We start from the raw sequence: 20434 nt of genomic DNA on the forward strand, positions 1-20434 counted from the left end.
AAAATTGACAAACGCAGATAGATTCAAGAGATATTTAGGGTCAGGTATGGTGGCTCATACATGTAATTCTAACACTTTAGAAGGCTGAGGTGTGAAGATCACTTTAGGTCAGGAGTTCAAGGCTGCAGTGAGCCATGATTATGCCGCTGCACTATAGCCTAGGCAACAGAGTAGTACCCTGATTATGAAAAAAAAAAAAAAATATATATATATATATAAAAGATACTTAGGGGGTCAAATTGACAGAATGTGGGTCAAGAATGGTTCTTCATTTTATGGATACACTAAGTAACAGGATTAATGATGATGCCATTTGTTGAGAAAAGGAACACTAACAGTCTGGTAATACATTAAAAAAAATAATATGCCATTATCAATTTGGTTTGTTTCAGGAATTCAAGAACATGCTGACATCAAAAAAATGCGATAATATAATTCATTGCATTAACATTTTATGCAGTTTAATTCTCTTTCATAATAGAAAAACACTTTAGCAAAATTAATACAGAAAATAACTTTCTTAATTTGGCAAAAGATATCCAATAAAAACCTAGATGTATCATCTCTCTTTTCAGCATAGTAATGGAGGCCTGAGCCAGCATTGTAAGATAAGAAAAAGAAAAGATTGGAAATGAGGGAACAGAACTCTAATGATTCAAAGAAATGATTTTTACGTAGGAAACTCAAGAGCATCTGTAGACATATTATTAGAAATAAAAGATTTCAGCAAAGTATTTGGATATAAGTTCAATATACATTGATCATTTAAGTTTCTGTACTTCAGCTGTTAGAAAACTAACTCTTAAAATACAGCCATGCATTACTTAACAATGGGGATATATTCTGAGAAATGCGTGGTAAGGTGATTTCCTTGTGCAAATATCACACAGTGTACTTATATAAGCCTAGATGGTATAGCCTACTACACACGTAGGATATATGGCATAGCTTGTTGCTGCCATAGGCTACAAACCTATATAGCATATTACTCCTGAATACTGTAGGCTTTTGTAATACAGTGGTAAGTATTTATCCAAACATACCACAGTAAAAGTACCCTATAAAAGATAAAAAATGGTACACCTGTATAGGACAGTTACCATGAATGGAGCTTGTAGGACTGAAAGCTGTTTTGGGTGAGTGAGTGAGTGAGTAGTGAATGAATATGAAGGCCTGGCTGGGTGCGGTGGCTCACATCACTTTGGGAGGCTGAGGTGGGTGGATCATGAGGTCAGGAGTTTAAGACCAGCCTGGCCAACTTGGTGAAACCCTGTCTCTTACTAAAAATAGAAAAATTAGCCAGATGTGGTGGCAGGTACCTGCAGTCCCAGCTACTTGGGAGGCTGAGGCAGGAGAATTGCTTGAACCCAGAAGGCAGAGATTGCAGTGACCCAAGATTGTGCCACTGTACTCCAGCCTGGGCAACAAGAGCAAAACTCCGTCTCAAAGAAAAAAAAAAATGAAGGCCTAGTACATTACTGACGAGACTTTATAAACATTGTACACTCTAAATTTATTTATTTATTTATTTATTTATTTATTTTATTTATTGTTTTTGAGACGGAGTTTCGCTCTTGTTACCCAGGCTGGAGTGCAATGGCACGATCTCGGCTCACCGCAACCTCCGCCTCCTGGGTTCAGGCAATTCTCCTGCCTCAGCCTCCCGAGTAGCTGAGATTACACGCACGCCCCACCATGCCCAGTTAATTTTTTGTATTTTTAATAGAGACGGGGTTTGACCAGGATGGTCTCGATCTCTTGACCTTGTGATCCACCCGCCTCGGCCTCCCAAAGTGCTGGGATTACAGGCTTGAGCCACCGCGCCCGGCCTCACTAAATTTATTTTAAAAATATTTTCTTACTTCAATAATAAATTAACCTTAGATTACTGGATGACCACTGTCATATATGTGGTCCATCATTTACTCTTTTGTTTTTAAGACAGAGTCTCACGCTGTTGCCCAGGCTGGAGTGCAGTGGCATAATCTTGGTTCACTGCAGCCTTTTCCTCCTGGGTTCAAGCAACTCTCCTGCACCAGCCTCCTGAGTAGCTAGAATTACAGGCGCACACCACCACACCCAGCTGATTTTTGTATTTTTAGTAGAGACGGGGTTTCTTCCTGTTGGCTAGGCTGGTGTCAAACTCCTGACCTTAGGTGTTCCACCCACTCGGCCTCCCAAAGTGCTGGCATTACAGGCGTAAGCCACCGATCCTGGCCTATCTCCACTTACATCTTGATAGGAGAATATATAATAGGATCTCAGAGCAAAACACCATAGAGCAAAATATTGGAAAAGTTGACTACATTTAAATTAAAAACTTAAGTGACCAAAAGCAAAGTCAAATAGCAAGTTTCACACTTTGGGAGGCCAAGGTGTGTGGATCACCTGAGGTCAGGAGTTTAAGACCACCCTGGCCAACATGGTGAAACCCCGTCTTTACTAAAAATACAAGTATCAGCCAGGTGTGGTAGCGTATGCCTGTAATCCTAGCTACTCAGGAGGTTGAGGCATGAGAATCACTTGAACTGGGAGACGGAGTTTGCAGTGAGCTAACTCACGCCACTGCACTTCAGCCTGGGCACCAGAGTGAGACTCCATCTCAAAAAAAGAATAACAAGTTTCAGAAAATACTTGTAACATCTTAACTATTGAGGAAGAAAATACTTGTAACATCTTAACTATTGAGGGATTTTAGGAAAAACAAGGCCAGGTGTAGTGGCTCCTGCCTGTAATTCCAACACTTTGGGAGGCCAAGGCAGAGGATGGCTTGAGGGCAGGAATTTGAAACCAGCTTGAGCAACATAGTGAGACCCTTTCTCTACAAAGGTAGAAAATTAGCTAGGCATGGTGGTATACACCTGTAGTTCTAGCTACTTGAGAGGCTGAGGTGGGAGGATCACTCAAGCCCAGGAGGTCAAGGCTGCTGTGAGCTATCTATGGATATGCCACTGCACTCCAGCCTGGGTGACAGAGTGAAATCCTGTCTCAAAACAAAAAAAAAGAAAAAAAAAGAAAAGGAAAAAAAGCCAAATAGAACATGAGCAAGAGATATAAACAAATAAATGCATGGAAGAAGAAACTTGATTAGCTAATAAACATCTGAGGTGTTAATAAACTGTGCAGTAGGAAAATGAAAATTAACATAATAAGATATTTTATATTCATCTGATAAAAAGGCTGACAATTCCAAGTGTTGGCAAGAATGTGGAGCACAGGGAAATCTCATACATTGCTAGAAATAGATTTGTCCATCCACTTTGGAGAATCTTTAGTAAAGTAAAACATGTACATATCTTTTGACCCAGCAGTTACTCTCCTAGGTTTATATTCTACAGAAATCTTTAGAGATAAACACAAGGTGATATGTTCAATAATTTTTATAGCATCACTGGAATAGCAAATGAATTGGAAATAATCCCGATGTTCATCAACAGGCACATGGGACAAATGTATTTACAATAGAATACCTTATAGCAATGAAAATAAAGTTTGTTTATATGTATCAAAAGGATTAATTTCTGTAAAACAATACTGAATTAAAACAAGTTGCAGAATGATAAAAAATCAACCAGAAAAAATCTAAGTTTAGAACATGTAAAAATGTCATAATAGAAATGCTTGAAAATGTTAGGGGACTGCAATGAGGCTATATTTGTGGTGTCTCATTTTTTGAGGTAAGTGGCAAGTACAGAGTATTTGTTACATCATTCTCTGTTTTTCTGAATGTCTAAATATTAAACACCTAGTCAAAAGATAGAATCCACTTGTGTGATTGAATATTCAAAGCAGTGGAATGAGATTCAAAATGAAAGTAAAGGGGTTATCTTTAAAAAGACTGTAAAGGAGCTTTAATTTTGGTAGACATATCAAAGAATGGGTTGACCATTGGATAGATTATTTTTATAAATGTTTATTTTTCTCGGCTTACTAACAACTTGAAGATTGTGATGTATGTTTATGAATTTGCATGAAAAATGTGAAAATGGCACATTTGCAATCTGGTGAAAATGTAGGTTAATATTTTAGACTTATAAGACTTCCTCCTAGGCTTACTACTGTCTAGGAGAGGCAGCAAGATTATTTCATATACAGTAAAGTGGGTTTTTTTTCCTTTGAAAAATACTTAGGAACTTTCTAAACTTCATCTGTTTTTTTTTTTTGCCTAACTTATTTGCTTCATATTGAATAATCACTTTTGTGACTCCTCTTCATTTCCTTGCTCTAAGTTGAGACATTTTTTTCCCCCCTGTAGCTGTTTTCTTCTGAGTATGAAAGATGACAGCATTGAAGGCATTTACGACACTCTAAAGCAATGTGCATTGATTTCTAAGTCTGCTGGAGGAATTGGTGTTGCTGTGAGTTGTATTCGGGCTACTGGCAGCTACATTGCTGGGGTAAGTTTCTGCTATTTGACTTTTAAAGGGGGATTCAACTCTAAAAGGATTCAACTCTAACAGGTTTATGGTTGAGAGGGCATATGCTATTGTTTGGGAGTCCAGGGTCTCTGTTAATTACTAGAAGGCCATGTGACTTGGAGTGAGTCATTTCATTTCTGGCTTCATTTTCATCTATGTTATTAGAGGTTTAGATTTGACTAGATAATCTCTAGAATCCTTTTTAGTTCAGGATTTAGAATTCTGGCTTATTTTAGCAGTAGTAAGAGCAGCTATCATTTGTTGATTGCTTACTGTATGTTAAGTCTGTTATGACTGTTTTACATGAAGTACTCATTTGACCCTTACTACAACCCTATGAGGTAGGTATGATTATAGACTCATGCCAGGAATCTTATTCCATAAAATAACCTTGTGAATAAAGGCACCATTGTCTAATTTTACAAGTGAGGAAATTGAGATGTAGAAAGTTGTTACTTTCTGAGATCAATCACTTAATATGCGGTAGAGCCAGGATTCAAGCTTTATGCATTGAAACTTTTATGTTGTAAACTCCAGCCCTTTGTTAGTTTACTATTCACTGGGAGTCAAGACAATGGTTTTGAGTTAGACCTGGATTTAAATCCTAGCTCCGCTACTTACTAGTAATGTGGCCTAGAGTTAGTTATTTTATATCTGAATTTGTTTCCTTTTCTGTAAGGTGAAGAAAGTATCTAATCCTGTAGAATAAAGTTCCAGAAGGAAATTATTCCATTATGTGGTGTTTTGGAGGTGGTTTGATATATACAGCACTTTTACACAATGGTAGAGTGAGCCATTGCTCACTTATCTTTCTAGATTGCTTAAAGGCTTGTTTTGGGATCAGAAGGGTTATTTAAATAATTTGATGAAGTATCTTCTAGTCATAGGAGTCTCTATTTTATTAACATCATTCTGGAGTCCAATTATTACTGAGAATCTCCTTTTACCTTATTTATTGTCCTGATACAGCCATTGCATATAATTCTTATTGTAAATTGCCTTGAATTCTTTTGGGAAAAAGGCATTGTAGTAGTGTTTATGCTCTTTTTTTTACTCTACCCAAAGTGTATCCTTATGTAATGACCTTTAGAAGATGTAGAGTTTAAATTTAGCTACCTTGATTTTGGATCCCTTTGACTTGTAATTGTTATAGCTCATTGTAAATTAGAAATGCCATGAAGTAACTTAGTACATAATTGTAATTTATTCAACATTTCGTTGATTTGATTTGGGCATTATTTTTCTAAAGCAGAAGTAGAGATAGAGAACAGGTAAAAATTCATACCTTGCTACCTAGAAATTAGGCATCTTTTTTAACAAAAGAATGGGGCCATTTTGTTCTTTTCTTTGCCGAGTTCCCTCTATCTTTTCTATCATGGTCTCTCTTTTAGACTAACGGCAATTCCAATGGCCTTGTACCGATGCTGAGAGTATATAACAACACAGCTCGATATGTGGATCAAGGTGGTAACAAGGTAGGCTCCATAACTTGAAAGTACTGGAAATCAGAACTGAAGGTGCTAATAGATACTTAAGATGGTTCATTTATGCATAGTTTCTAATTGCTTTTTTTTACTTGTAAAATCAATTTGAGGAGGTATAATTATTTTAATGTGTATATACTTTAAATGTACAGTTTGATGGACTTGGACAAACGTATACATTTGTGTAATCACATTTATAAAGAGGTAGAACATTTCCATTACCCCAAAATCTTTCCTCCCTCATCTACCTTTACATTCAGTGATCCTGTCACCCCTTCCCACACATACTTTATCCCTGGCTCTAGGCAGCTACTAATCTATTCAGCTTTCTTATGTGATAGTTTATTTGCAAAGAATTTCTCAAGTTATAACTCATATAAATATGTAACCTTGAAATAGGGTTGTTGTGATATGTGGTCTAGGTTTTTCTTTTTTTCTTTTTTTTGTCTCTCTCTTATCACCCAGGCTGGAGTGTAACGGCACGATCTTGGCTCACCATAGCCTTGACCTCCCGGATGTAAGTGATCCTTCTGCCTCACCCTCCCATGTAGCTCAGACCATAGGCCTGTGCAGCCACACCCAATTAATTTTTATACTTTTTGTTAGGATGGGGTCTCACTTTTTTGCTGGTCTCAAACTCCTAGGCTCAAGCTATCTACCTGCCTTAGCCTTCCAAAGTGTTGGGATTATGGGTGTTAGCTACTGCACCTGGCCTAGGTTTTTCTTAAAAAAACAAAAAACAAAAAAACTGGAACAACAAAACTTTCCCTAATTGGCTGGGTACAGTGACTCCCACCAGTAATCCCAGCACTTTGGGAGGCTGAGGTGGGTGGATCGCTTGAACTCATGAGTTCAAGACCAGCCTGGGCAACATGATGCATCCCCATCTCTACAAAAAATACAAAAATTAGCCAGGCATTACGGTGAACGCCTGTAGTCTCAGTTACTCAGGAGGCTGAGGTGAGAGGATGGCTCTAGCCTGGTAGGCAGGAGGTTTCAGTGACCTGAGATTGCAACACTGCACTCCAGCCTGGGTGATAGAGGTAGACCTTGTCTCAAACAAAACAAAACAAACAAAAACTCTCCCCAGTTGATAGAAGAAACAGTAAAATTGAGAGAATTGGATTGTTTACCTGATTTTATCAACAGGGTAGTTTGCAACTAGAATCTGCCTTTTGTGACCGTAGACATACTAATCACCTGTTAGTTTATAAATTTCTCTTTGATGGACTTGGGGACCTTGATAAGACAAATTAGCTTTTTGACCTTCAATAAGAGCATGGCTTATATTGTCAAAGCAACTTCCTTTGGGCTTTATGTACATGTCATGTGGTGTAAAGTGAGCTGGGCTATTGCTAAAGAGGAGGCTCCATCCGTAGTTCATCATGTCATTTTAGAAAAGTTAGTCTTTCTTGTTTCACATTTTCTTTATATCATTTGTTCTTTTTTACTCATAAAATTATAAAATATTACTTTTATAGTTATATATGGAAAACTCATACTTTTATTTATGTTATTTATCATTATAGTGAAGATCAAAGGAGATACTATAAAAGTGCTTTGGGAGACATGATGTTTCTTTGTTTCATTTCTATTCTGAAAAGAATTATGATTTATTTACCATTAGCGTCCTGGGGCATTTGCTATTTACCTGGAGCCTTGGCATTTAGACATCTTTGAATTCCTTGATTTAAAGAAGAACACAGGAAAGGAAGAACAGCGTGCCAGAGATCTTTTTTTTGCTCTTTGGATTCCGGATCTCTTCATGAAACGAGTGGAGACTAATCAGGTGAGAAATAGGTACCTGTTGGTAATGGCAACTTGATTCACATGAGCTTTCTCTTTTTTAGTCACCTTAAGTCATGCTTAGGAAGAGCCCGTCTATGTGTGATGCCACAGAAGGCATTCTGTACAAGTTAAGAGATGCCATGCTAGTGGTCTTCTTATATTTCTATTTGCTAAAGTAGATGCTATGTGACCTAAATGCTTAAAAGGTCATGTATAAACAGGCAGACCTGTTGGGCCTAGACTTGAAAATGATTATTTCTATAGCACGTTTCCAAGAGAGCTTATGAAAGTCACCTTATGCTTGCAGTGTTTCTAATGGATTATGGTTGGTTATTTGAAGTTTCTTACAGGTGGTTTTGTCCTTTTTTTTTTTTTTATAGGACTGGTCTTTGATGTGTCCAAATGAGTGTCCTGGTCTGGATGAGGTTTGGGGAGAAGAATTTGAGAAACTATATGAAAGGTATGGGAAAAATATGAAAGAAAAGAATAATGTTTTACCATGGTTTCTCTTATTTCAGGGATACAAATATTAAAAGTTCTTGTCAAGAATCTTCTGAAGCATCTAAGAGAAAAAGTGACTAAAAATTTCGGTCAGATTTGCTTCCTGACTCTTCACCAAAACTGAATTGTGTCTTTGTCTTTCTTAAAACTTTGGGATGTATAAATAGGTTCTTGGGATTTTTAATTGATCCTTATAAAAATTAAGAAGATGACTAGCAGGGTTATTATTTTGCTTTGTCATACAGTACTTTTTATAAGTTATGCTTTATATTGCATAAAGGAATCATGAGTGACTAGAGACACATATGTCAATAGTTTATTAAGAGTAGCACAACAGGCCAGGTGCAGTGGCTCATGCCTGTAATTTCAGCACTTCTGGAGGCCAAAGCAGGTGGATCACTTGAGGTCAGGAGTTTGAGACCAGGTTGGCCAACATTGTGAAACCCTGTCTCTAGTAAAAATACAAAAGTTAGCTGCGCGTGGTGGTGCATGCCTGTAGTCCCAACTACTTAAGAGTCTGAGGCAGGAGAATTGCATGAACCTGGGAGGCAGCAGTTGCAGTGAGCTGAGATTGTGCCACTGCACTATGGCCTGGGTGACAGAGTAAAACTCCGTCTCAAAAAAAAAAAAAATTAGCACAGTATTAAGAGATTTGACTTCCTTAGTTTTTATTCGTTTTTATTATGAAAGGTATTACTTGGTTTAGTGGGATTGGGATCATTTGCAGAAGGCTAAAACTGCCTCATTTTCCTCTATGGCTTTAGCCAGAGTAAAATAAATATTTTATTCCTTTTTTTTTCTTAAGCAAAACTTAGAAAAAATTAAAGAGTTTTCGTAACTTTATATTTTAATGGCTTCAAGTTGTCTACAATAATGATTTTTTTTAGGGAATACTATATTAAATAATATTTTCTGTGCCTGTCAGTTATGAGAAACAGCGTCGTGTCCGCAAAGTTGTAAAAGCTCAGCAGCTTTGGTATGCCATCATCGAGTCTCAGACAGAGACAGGTACCCCGTATATGCTCTATAAAGACTCCTGTAATCGGAAGAGCAACCAGCAGAACCTGGGAACCATCAAATGCAGCAACCTGTGCACAGAAATAGTAGAGTACACCAGCAAAGATGAGGTAGGTAGAAAAAATTCTTCCTAGAGTACTAAGAAAAAGACCTTAGGCAGTTACTGTTGTCAATTCCTCACTTGATTTCAGTTGAGACGAGTGAAGGGAGTTTTCATAGTTGTAAGCAGAAGAACACTAATAAAGGCAGATAGCAAAGGAAGGAAGGGGTGTGATCTGTGCCTATTAATGCTTTTTAGTCTAAGCTATATGGGAAAGACTCAGTTTTTTTCTTATATGTGCATCATTGTAATAATATTTACTCAAGAAAAATAGAAATATGCAGTTATGTTGGTTTAGGACACACACAAAAATGTGTTAGGATGTACATTCAATTAAAGGTGTGTAAGCCTTGGCTCTTTCCTCTCACTTCTGTGGCCGCAGCCGTAAATGAATATGCTCAGGCTTCAGAAGAGGCCCGTCTCTAGTGTCCTTTGTTGTAGCAAGAAGGTCTGGTTGAACCCCAATGAGACCAATGAAATCGCCAGTGCCAACTCCCGTCAGCAGATCCGGAAGCTGATCAAAGATGGGCTGATCATCCACAAGCCTGTGATGGTCCATTCCTGGGCTGATGCTAGAAAAACAACTTGGCCTGCCGGAAAGGCAGGCACATGGGCATAGGTAAGCATAAGGGTACAGTCAATGCCCAAATGCCAGAGAAGCTCACGTGGATGAGGAGAATGAGGATTCTGCGCCAGCTGCTCAGAAGATACTGGCAATCTAAGAAGACTAATTGCCACATGTATCACAGCCTGTACCTGAAGGTGAAGGGGAATGTGTTCAAAAACAAGCGGACTCTAAGGGAACACATCCACAAGCTGAAGGCAGACAAGGCTCAGAAAAAGCTCCTGCTGACCAGGCTGAGGCCTGCAGGTCTAAGACCAAGGAAGCACGCAAGTGCCGGGAAGAGCGACACCGGGCCAAGAAGGAGGAGATCATCAAGACTTTGTCTAAGGAGGAAAAGACCAAGAAGTAAAAGCTCCCCCTTTGTCTGTACATGCTGTCCTCCGTGACTACATAAATCAGCCATTAAAATAAAACAAGCCATTATTTGCTTAAAAAAAAAAAAAGTAAGTCTTGAGCCGGGAAAATGGAGGCTGCAGTGGGCTGAGATTGTGTCACTGTACTCCATCCCCAGTGACAAAATGGGACCCTATCTCAAAACAAAACAAACAAAAAAACCCCCAAAACAACAACAAAATAATAATGTAAGTTTATAGAGAGTCCTTTCAGTGAATGGCGAGATAAAATTCTAATCTCAAGTCTGGAAAGAGACTTCACAGAAGAATTAAGGCTAGAAATGGGACATGGATTTGGTGTTTTAAAAAAAGTTTTAGAGAAGAGCTTTCCATTTGGAAAGAGTGGTCTGTATGATACATCAGAGATAGGGCTGGGTTTTGTGCAGGGTGTCAAGTAAATTTGTTTTGATGGTGCAAGTAGATTAATCATTGGAATATGGAGAGATGGTTATGGCTGGGGGAAGGGAGATGGAAGGTAGAAGCTGACATGTCACAGAGATAGGAAGCCCTTGTAGGTTTCTGACAGAAAAATAGCATCAAATAGCAACAAATAGTGTCTTGTTGTGAGAAGAGGTTAGAGATTAGCCTAGGCAGATTGTTGCAGTAGTTGAATGACAGGCTGCTTTGATATTGCGTGTAAACTATGGAAATGAGGAATGAGTAGATCCTCAATTCTAGGACCTTAAAAAAAGGCAAATGGAAAGTTAGAAAGTAAATGGAAATTGAGTAAAATATACTGCTAAGGTTACAGTTTAATTCAAAATTTATTGAGTACCAGCTATATGTAAAACACTGTGTTAAATGCTCTGAAAATATAAACAAATATGCTGCCCTATGGAAACTTCTAACTTAGTTGGAATAAATTGATATGTATTCAAGTAACTATTATGCAAGATAGATTATATTATAGAGACTAGTGTGACCTTTTTAAAATAAAAACCAGATAATGTCATTTGTCTGCACAAACCTACTCTTTGGCTTGCCAACTCCTGCAGAATTCTTTTTTTCAACTCATGCAGAATTCTTTTTTTCTTTTGAGTCAAGACTAAGATCTTACTCTGTTGCCCAGGCTGGAGTGTGGCTCACTGAAACCTCAAGTTCTTTTTGTAAATTGAGATATAATTCACTCTTTTAAAAAATGTATAATTCGATGTTTTTTAGTATATCTGCAAGTCTGCGCAACCATTACCACTATCTAATTGTAGTACATTTTTATCACTCTAGATAATGAAACCCTGTACCCATTAGCAGTTACTCCCTGTTCCCTTCTTCCCTCAGCCCTTGACAACCACCAATATATTTTCTGTCTCTGGATTTGTGGACACTGGACAGTCCATATGAATGGAATCGTATAACATGTGGCCTTTTGTGTCAGGCTTCTTTCACTTAGCATGTTCTTAAGGGTTATTCATGTTGTAGCATGTTTCAGTTATTCATTCCTTTCCATCCAGAGTTCTTACATTGCCCTTCAAAGTCCTAACCCACCACATCTGTGATTACTTTCCCCTTTGTTCACTGTGCTCCAACCCTATTAATTTTCTTGCTGTTTCTCAAACATGTCAGACATGCTTCTACCTGAAGATTTTTGCTCTTTCTTGCCACTTGAGTGTTAAAATGCACCCTCTCTCCCCATAGCCACATGGTTTGGTTTCTAACCTGTTAGTTCTTTGTTCATAACATTTTCAGTGAGGTTTTTCTTGACAACTCTGTTTAAAAATGACACCCCTTCATCTTTATCCCCCGCACTCTCTGTCTTCTTTTGCTGCCTATTTTTCTCCCTGGCATTTATTAGACTTCTGTGATACAAGCTATATATATATATATATATATATATATATATATATATATTTTTTTTTTTTTTTTTTTTTTTTTTTTTTTCTTTAATTGCATTTTATGTTTTGGGGTACATGTGAAGAACATGCAGGATTGTTGCATAGGTACACACATGGCAATGTAATTTGCTGCCTTCCTCCCTTTCACCTGTATCTGACATTTCTCCCCATGCTATCTCTCCCCACCTCCCCACCCCCACGTCCCTCCCCCATTTCCCCCCAACATACCCCAGTGTGTAGTGCTCCCCTCCCTGTGTCCATGTGTTCTCATTGTTCAACACCCACCTATGAGTGAGAATATGTGGTGTTTGATTTTCTGCTCTTGTGTCAGTTTACTGAGAATGATGGTTTCCAGGTTCACCCATGTCCCTACAAAGGACACAAACTCATCATTTTTGATGGCTGCATAATATTCCATGGCGTATATGTACCACATTTTCCCTATCCAGTCTATCATCGATGGGCATTTGGGTTGGTTCCAGGTCTTTGCTATTGTAAACAGTGCTGCTATGAACATTCGTGTGCATGTGTCCTTATAGTAGAATGATTTATAATCCTTTGGATATATACCAAGTAATGGGATTGCTGGGTCAAATGGAATTTCTATTTCTAGGTCCTTAAGGAATCGCCACACTGTCTTCCACAATGGTTGAACTAATTTACATTCCCACCAACAGTGTAAAAGTGTTCCTATTTCTCAACATCCTCTCCAGTATCTGTTGTGTCCAGATTTTTTAATGATCACCATTCTACCTGGCGTGATATGGTATCTCCATGTGGTTTCGATTTGCATTTCTCTAATGACCAGTGATGATGAGCATTTTTTCATATGTTTGTTGGCCTCTTGTATGTCTTCTTTTGTAAAGTGTCTGTTCATATCCTTTGCCCACTTTTGAATGGGCTTGTTTGTTTTTTTCTTGTAGATCTGTTTTAGTTCTTTGTAAATTCTGGATATCAGCCCCTTGTCAGATGGGTAGACTGCAAAAACTTTTTCCCATTCTGTTGGTTGCCGATTCACTCTAATGACAGTTTCTTTTGCTGTGCAGAAGCTGTGGAGTTTGATTAGGTCCCATTTGTCTATTTTGGCTTTTGTTGCCAATGCTTTTGGTGTTTTGGTCATGAGGTCCTTGCCTACACCTATGTTCTGAATGGTTTTGCTTAGATTTTCTTCTAGGGTTTTTATGGTGTTAGGTCTTATGTTTAAGTCTTTAATCCATCTGGAGTTAATTTTAGTGTAAGGTGTCAGGAAGGGGTCCTGTTTCTGCTTTCTGCAGATGGCTAGCCAGTTTTGCCAACACCATTTATTAAACAGGGAATCCTTTCCCCATTGCTTGTTTTTGTCAGGTTTGTCAAAAATTGGATGGTTGTAGATATGTTGTGTTTCCTCCGAGACCTCTGTTCTGTTCCATTGGTCTATATCTCTGTTTTGGTACCAGTACCATGCTGTTTTGATTACTGTAGCCTTGTATTATAGTTTGAAGTCTGGTAGTGTGATGCCTCCTGCTTTGTTCTTTTTGCTTAGAATTGACTTGTCTATGTGGGCTCTCTTTTGGTTCCATATGAAGTTTAAGGTGTTTTTTTTTTCCAGTTCTGTGAAGAAGGTCATTGGTAGCTTGATGGGAATAGCGTTGAATCTGTAAATTACTTTGGGCAGTATGGCCATTTTCACAATATTGATTTTTCCTAGCCATGAACATGGAATGTTTCTCCATCTGTTTGTGTCCTCTCTTATTTCATAGAGCAGTGGCTTATAGTTCTCCTTGAAGAGGTCCTTTATGTTCCTTGTTAGTGTATTCCTAGGTGTTTTATTCTCTTTGTAGCAATTGTGAATGAAAGTTCGTTCTTGATTTGGCTCTCTTTAAGTCTTACTGGTGTATAGGAATGCTTGTGATTTTTGCACATTGATTTTGTATCCTGAGACTTTGCTGAAGTTGCTTATCAATTTCAGGAGATTTTGGGCTGAGACGATGGGGTCTTCAAGATATACAATCATGTCATCTGCAAATAGAGATAATTTGACTTCCTCCTTTCCTATTGAATATCCTTTATTTCTTTTTCTTGTCTGATTGCTCTGGCTAGAACTTCCAGTACTATATTGAATAGGAGTGGTGAGAGAGGGCATCCTTGTCTAGTTCCAGATTTCAAAGAGAATGCTTCCAGTTTTTGCCCGTTCAGCATGATATTGGCTGTTGGTTTGTCGTAAATAGCTTTTATTATTTTGAGATACATTCTGTCAGTACCTAGTTTATTGAGGGTTTTTAGCATAAAGGGCTGTTGAATTTTGTCAAAGGCCTTCTCTGCATCAATTGAGATAATCATGGTTTTTGTCTTTGGTTCTGTTTATGTGGTGAATTACGTTTATAGACTTGCATATGTTGAACCAGCCTTGCATACCTGGGATGAATCCTACTTGATCATGGTGGATAAGCTTTTTGATGTGCTGTTGCAATCTGCTTGCCAGTATTTTATTGAATATTTTTGCATCTATGTTCATCATGGATATTGGCCTGAAGTTTTCTTTTCTTGTTGAGTCTCTGCCGGGTTTTGGTATCAGTATGATGTTTGTCTCATAAAATGATTTGGGAAGGGTTCCCTCTTTTTGTATTATTTGGAATAGTTTCAGAAGGAATGGTACCAGCTCCTCTTTGTATGTCTGGTAGAATTCGGCTATGAACCCATCTGGAACTGGGCTTTTTTTTGGTGGTGGGCTCTTAATTGCTGCCTCAATTTCAAACTTTGTTATTGGGCTATTCAGGGATTCAACTTCTTCCTGGTTTAGGCTTGGGAGGATGCAGGTGTCCAGGAATTTATCTATTTCTTCCAGGTTTACTAGTTTATGTGCATAGAGTTGTTTGTAATAATCTCTGATGATGGTTTGAATTTATGTGGAATCTCTGGTGATATCCCCTTTATTGTTTTTTATTGCATCAATTTGGTTATTCTCTCTTTTCCTTTTTTTTTTTTTTTTTTTTTTTTTTTGAGACGGAGTTTCGCTCTTGTTACCCAGGCTGGAGTGCAATGGCGCGATCTCGGCTCACCGCAACCTCCGCCTCCTGGGCTCAGGCAATTCTCCTGCCTCAGCCTCCTGAGTAGCTGGGATTATAGGCACGCACCACCATGCCCAGCTAATTTTTTGTATTTTTAGTAGAGATGGGGTTTCACCATGTTGACCAGGTTGGTCTCGATCTCTCGACCTCGTGATCCATCCACCTCGGCCTCCCAAAGTGCTGGGATTACAGGCTTGAGCCACCACGCCCGGCCCTCTCTTTTCCATTTTATTAATCTGGCTAGTGGTCTATTTTGTTGATCTTTTTGAAAAACCAACTCTTGGATTAATTGATTTTTTGAAGGGTTTTTTGTTCCTTCAGTTCTCCTTCAGTTCTGCTCTGATCTTAGTTATTTTCTTGTCTTCTGCTAGGCTTTGAGTTTTTTTGATCTTGCTCCTCTAGCTCTTTCAATTTTGATGATAGGGTGTCGATTTTAGATCTTTCCTTGCTTCTCATGTGGGCAATTTATTGCTATATATTTTCCTCTAGAGACTGCTTTAAATGTGTCCCAGAGATTCTGATATGTTGTGTCTTTGTTCTCGTTGGTTTCGAAGGACGTCTTTATTTCTGCCTTCATTTCATTGTTTATCCAGTCAACACTCAAGAGCTAGTTGTTCAGTTTCCATGAAGCTCTGTGGTTCTGAGTTAGTTTCTGCATTCTGAGTTCTAACTTGATCGCACTGTGGTCTGAGAGACTGTTTGTTATGATTTCTGTTCTTTTGCATTTGTTGAGGAGTGATTTATTGCCAATTATGTGATCAGTTTTACAGTAAGTGTGATGTGGTGCTGAGAAGAATGTATATTCTGTGGATTTGGGGTGGAGAGTTCTGTAAATGTCTATTAGGTTTGCTTGATCCCAGTCTGAGTTCAGGTCCTGGATATCCTTGTTAATTTTCTGTCTGGTTCATCTGTCTGATATTGACAATGGGGTGTTAAAGTCTCCCACTATTATTGTGTGGGAGTCTAAGTCTCTTTGTAAGTCATTAATAACTTGCCTTACGTATCTGGATGCTCCTGTATTGGGTGCGTATATATTTAGGATCGTTAGCTCTTCTTGTTGCAGTGATCCTTTTATCATTATGTAATGTCCTTCTTTGTCTCTTTTGATCTTTGTTGCTTTAAAGTCTATTTTATCAGAGACTAGGATTGCAACTCCTGCTTTTTTTTTGTTCTCCATTTACTTGGTAGATATTCCTCCATCTCTTTATTTTGAGCCTTTATGTATCCTTGCATGTAAGATGGGTTTCCTGGATACAGCACACTGATGGGTTTTGGCTTTTTTTTTTTTTTTTTTTTTTTTTGAGACGGAGTTTTTCTCTTGTTACCCAGGCTGGAGTGCAATGGCATGATCTCGGCTCACCGCAACCTCCGCCTCCTGGGTTCAGGCAATTCTCCTGCCTCAGCCTCCTGAGTAGCTGGGATTACAGGCACGCGCCACCATGCCCAGCTAATTTTTTGTATTTTTAGTAGAGACGGGGTTTCACCATGTTGAGCAGGATATTCTCGATCTCTTGACCTCATGATCCACCAGCCTCGGCCTCCGAAAGTGCTGGGACTACAGGGTTTTGGCTTTTTATCCAATTTGCCAGTCTGTGTCTTTTGATTGGGGCATTTAGTCCATTTACATTTAAGGATAGTATTGTTATGTGTGAATTTGATACTGTCATTTTGATGCTAGCTGGCTGTTTTGTTGGTTAGTTGATGCAGATTCTTGATTGTGTTGATGCTCTTTACCATTTGGTATGTTTTTGGAGTGGCTGGTACTGGTTGTTCCTTTGTATGTGTAGAGCCTCTTTCAGGAGTTCTTGTAGATCAGGTCTGGTGGTGATCAAATCTCTGAGTACTTGCGTGTTCACAAAGGATTTTATTTTTCCTTCACTTATGAAGCTTAGTTTGGCTGGATAGGAGATTCTGGGTTGAAAGTTCTTTTCTTTAAGGATGTTGAATATTGGCCCCCAATCTCTTCTGGCTTGTAGGGTTCCTGCTGAGAGATCTGCTGTGAGTCTAATGGGCTTCCCTTTGTGGGTAACCCGACCTTTCTCTCTGGCTGCCCTTAGCATTTTCTCTTTCATTTTGACCCTGGTGAATCTGATGATTATGTGCCTTGGGGTTACTCTTCTTGAGGAATATCTTTGTGGTGTTGTCTGTATTTCCTGGACTTGAATGTTGACCTGCCTTGCTAGGTTGGGGAAGTTTTGCTGGGTAATATCCTGAAGAGTATTTTCCAGCTTGTATTCATTCTCTTCGTCACATTCAGGTACACCGATCAAACCTAGATTAGGTCTTTTCACATAGTCCCACGTTTCTTGAAGATTTTGTTCATTCCTTTTTGCCCTTTTTCCTCCATTCTTGCCTTCTCATTTTATTTCATTGAGTTGATCTTCGACCTCTGATATACCTTCTTCTGCTTGGTCAATTCAGCTGTTGAAACTTGTACATGCTTCGCGAAGTTCTCATGTTGTGTTTTTCAGCTCCATCAATTCACTTATATTCCTCTCTATGTTGTCCATTCTCGTTAGCATTTCGTCAAATCTTTTTTCAAGTTCTTAGTTTCTTTGCATTGGGTTAGAACACTGTAGTTTCTTACTACCCACCTTCTGAAGTCTGATTCTGTCATTTCATCACACTCCTTCTCCATCCAATCTTGTTCCCTTGCTGGTGAGGAGTTGTGATCCCTTTGAGAAGGAGAAGTGTTCTGGTTTCGGGAGTTTTCATCCTTTTTGCGCTGGTTTCTTCCCATCTTTGTGGGTTTATCCACCTGTTGTCTTTGTAGTTACTGTCTTTCAGATTGGGTCTCTGAGTGAGCTTCCAGTTTGTGGATGCTGAAGTTACTTTTTTTTTTTTTTAAGCTTTCCTTCTAACTGTCTGTCCCCTCTGCTGTAGGAGTGCTGAGGTCCACTCCAGGCCCTGCTTGCCTGGGGATCACCTGCAGCAGCTGCAGAACAGTAAGGGTTGCTACCAGTTTCCTCTTCTGCTATCTTTGTCCCAGAAGGATGCTCGCCAAATGTCAGTCTGTTCTTTTATGAGGTGACTCTTTGGATCTATGGGGGTCAGGGAGCTGCTTGAGGAGACAGTCTGTCCTTAATTGGGACTCAAGTCCTGAGCTGTGAGCTCCATTGTTCATTCAGAGCTGCTGGGCAGGTACGTTTAGGTCTGCTGCAGCTGAGGTCATAAACCGCTTTTTGTTCCCAGATGCTCTGTCCCGGGGAGTTCGGGCTTTATGATTTTTCATTGTGCTGCTGTCCCCCCCCTTTTTTATTTTTCAGGGCTGCCCTGCCCAGCTAGCAGGCTGCCTAGTCACTGTCTGCCTGCAGAGGCTTTGCTGAGCTGCTGTGGGCTCCGCCCAGCTGCCATGTGATCTTCCCTGCAGTCCTGTTTATATGGGTGTAGTTAGAACTGCCTTGGCAATGGGGGCCCCGCCTCTGTTATGGCGGACTCTCTCTGTAGTGGCAGGTTGCCTCGGCAAGGGCGGGCTGCCTCAGCGATGGCAGGCTGCCTCCGTAGTGGTGGAGAGTCTCAGTAATGGCAGACGCCCATCCCCCACAGAGCCAGACCGTCCCAGGTTCAGCTGTGCTTGCTGTGAAACACTCAACCCAGAGCGTTTTCGTTTACTGTTTTTGTTGTTGTTGTTGTTGTTGGGGGGGGGGGCGATGGGACCAACCGAGCCTGATCACCTGGCTCCCTGACTCAGAGTCTTTTTTTTTTTTTAATTGAACTACTCAGCGTTCCAGTCGCCTGTTGAAAAGGTGCCAGGATCTCCCATGCCACGACTCACTGAGCCGGCGGAAACAGCGGCACTGAGGTTCCTGGTGGTTTTTTTTGTCTAGGAATCTCCTGGCCTGGCTCACTATTTCAGATGAATGGGCGACTCTGCCGTCTCAGGGCTCCAATCGCCAGCTAAGAGGGCTTCCAGACCAGTGTCTTTTGTACGGAGAACCGCTGTGCCAGGGCGCGGTCAAAGCAGCCCTGTGGGCTGAAACAGCCGCACCGGCCGAAACAGCGGTGCTGGCGACCCCTCCACCTGGGAATCTCCTGATCTGTGGGCAATAAAAATTCGTCTGGAAATGCGGTGTCCACTCACCCTCTGTACTTTCACTGAGAGCTGAAATCCTGAGCTGTTCTTAGTCGGCCATCTTCCCAGCAGTCTGCCCCAAGCTATATTTTAAAAATGGGTATTTGGCAACATGTGTAGAATGGAGTTGATGTGAAGGGCATCAAGAGTTCAACTGATGCCAGGTGAGAGAAGTTGAGACTTTGGGTTGGGATGGTCATAATCCAAATGGAAAAGGAAGTATATTCATTCAATGTTATCAAGACTTACTGTATGCCAGATGTGTTGCTAGTGCTATAAATATAAACAAGATGTGATCCTTGTGTGAGGAAGCTCACTGCCTAGTGTAGTGTAGTGGAGGAATCACTGGAAGAACTTTTTTGAAATTCACGAATTAGGATCCTTTGTTGCTAAGAGCTTGTCAGAGTATCAGCGAGGTGAGGTAGACGTATGTTTTGAAGAACTTTCTGCAGTGATGGAAATATTCTGTATCTGGTAGCTAGTGAACATTTGAAACATGACTAGTGCAACTGAAAAACTCAAATTTTATTTCATTTTAAATAGATACATGTAGCCTGTGGCTACCATATTGCAGGCACTCATCTACTGAATACTGAGATAAGTGTATGTAAAAAGTTAATTATAACATAGTGTGATATATGCCTAGTAATAGAGATGTGTACTGTGGAACACTGGGTTCTCTAGCTTACCTATTTTGCTGATGCATGTTATAACTGACATATATGACTAGGTATTGAAATAGAATCAGTGGGATTTAGAAATAGACTGATGAATGATGAAGAGGGACAAGTCAAATATAAACATTTAAAATTTTAATGTCTGAGAGTATTAGAGGCTCACATGGTAGTGTGATTGACACAGAGAGTAGAAATAAAAATTGTGTGATTCTTGACTTTTTTTTTTTTTTTTTACATTCCAGGTTGCTGTTTGTAATTTGGCTTCCCTGGCCCTGAATATGTATGTCACATCCGAACACACATATGACTTTCAGAAGTTGGCTGAAGTCACTAAAGTCATTGTCCGAAACTTGAATAAAATTATTGATATAAACTACTATCCTGTACCAGAGGTATGAATAGATTTCTCTCCTTATTGGCAAAGATCGAAATTCGAATTGAAAGGAATAAGTCACGATCTGCAAGTCATCATTTAAATGGT

General features: G+C 39.5%; 1 protein-coding gene and 1 pseudogene across 1 annotated transcript in view; both read left to right on the forward strand.

Moving 5' to 3' along the window:
• The window catches only part of RRM1 (ribonucleotide reductase catalytic subunit M1), a 51777-nt gene that overhangs the window by 20101 nt on the left and 11242 nt on the right, over window positions 1-20434 (forward strand). The window contains exons 8-13 of the mRNA XM_003923397.4: window positions 4256-4397; window positions 5810-5893; window positions 7530-7691; window positions 8071-8150; window positions 9117-9318; window positions 20196-20345. Coding sequence (XP_003923446.1) covers window positions 4256-4397; window positions 5810-5893; window positions 7530-7691; window positions 8071-8150; window positions 9117-9318; window positions 20196-20345 — 820 coding nt within the window. The remainder of the gene's footprint in view (window positions 1-4255; window positions 4398-5809; window positions 5894-7529; window positions 7692-8070; window positions 8151-9116; window positions 9319-20195; window positions 20346-20434) is intronic.
• LOC141584851 (large ribosomal subunit protein eL19-like) lies at window positions 9325-12137 on the forward strand (annotated as a pseudogene).

The sequence above is a fragment of the Saimiri boliviensis genome, chromosome 6 (assembly GCF_048565385.1).
Source record: "Saimiri boliviensis isolate mSaiBol1 chromosome 6, mSaiBol1.pri, whole genome shotgun sequence".
NCBI lineage: Eukaryota > Metazoa > Chordata > Mammalia > Primates > Cebidae > Saimiri > Saimiri boliviensis.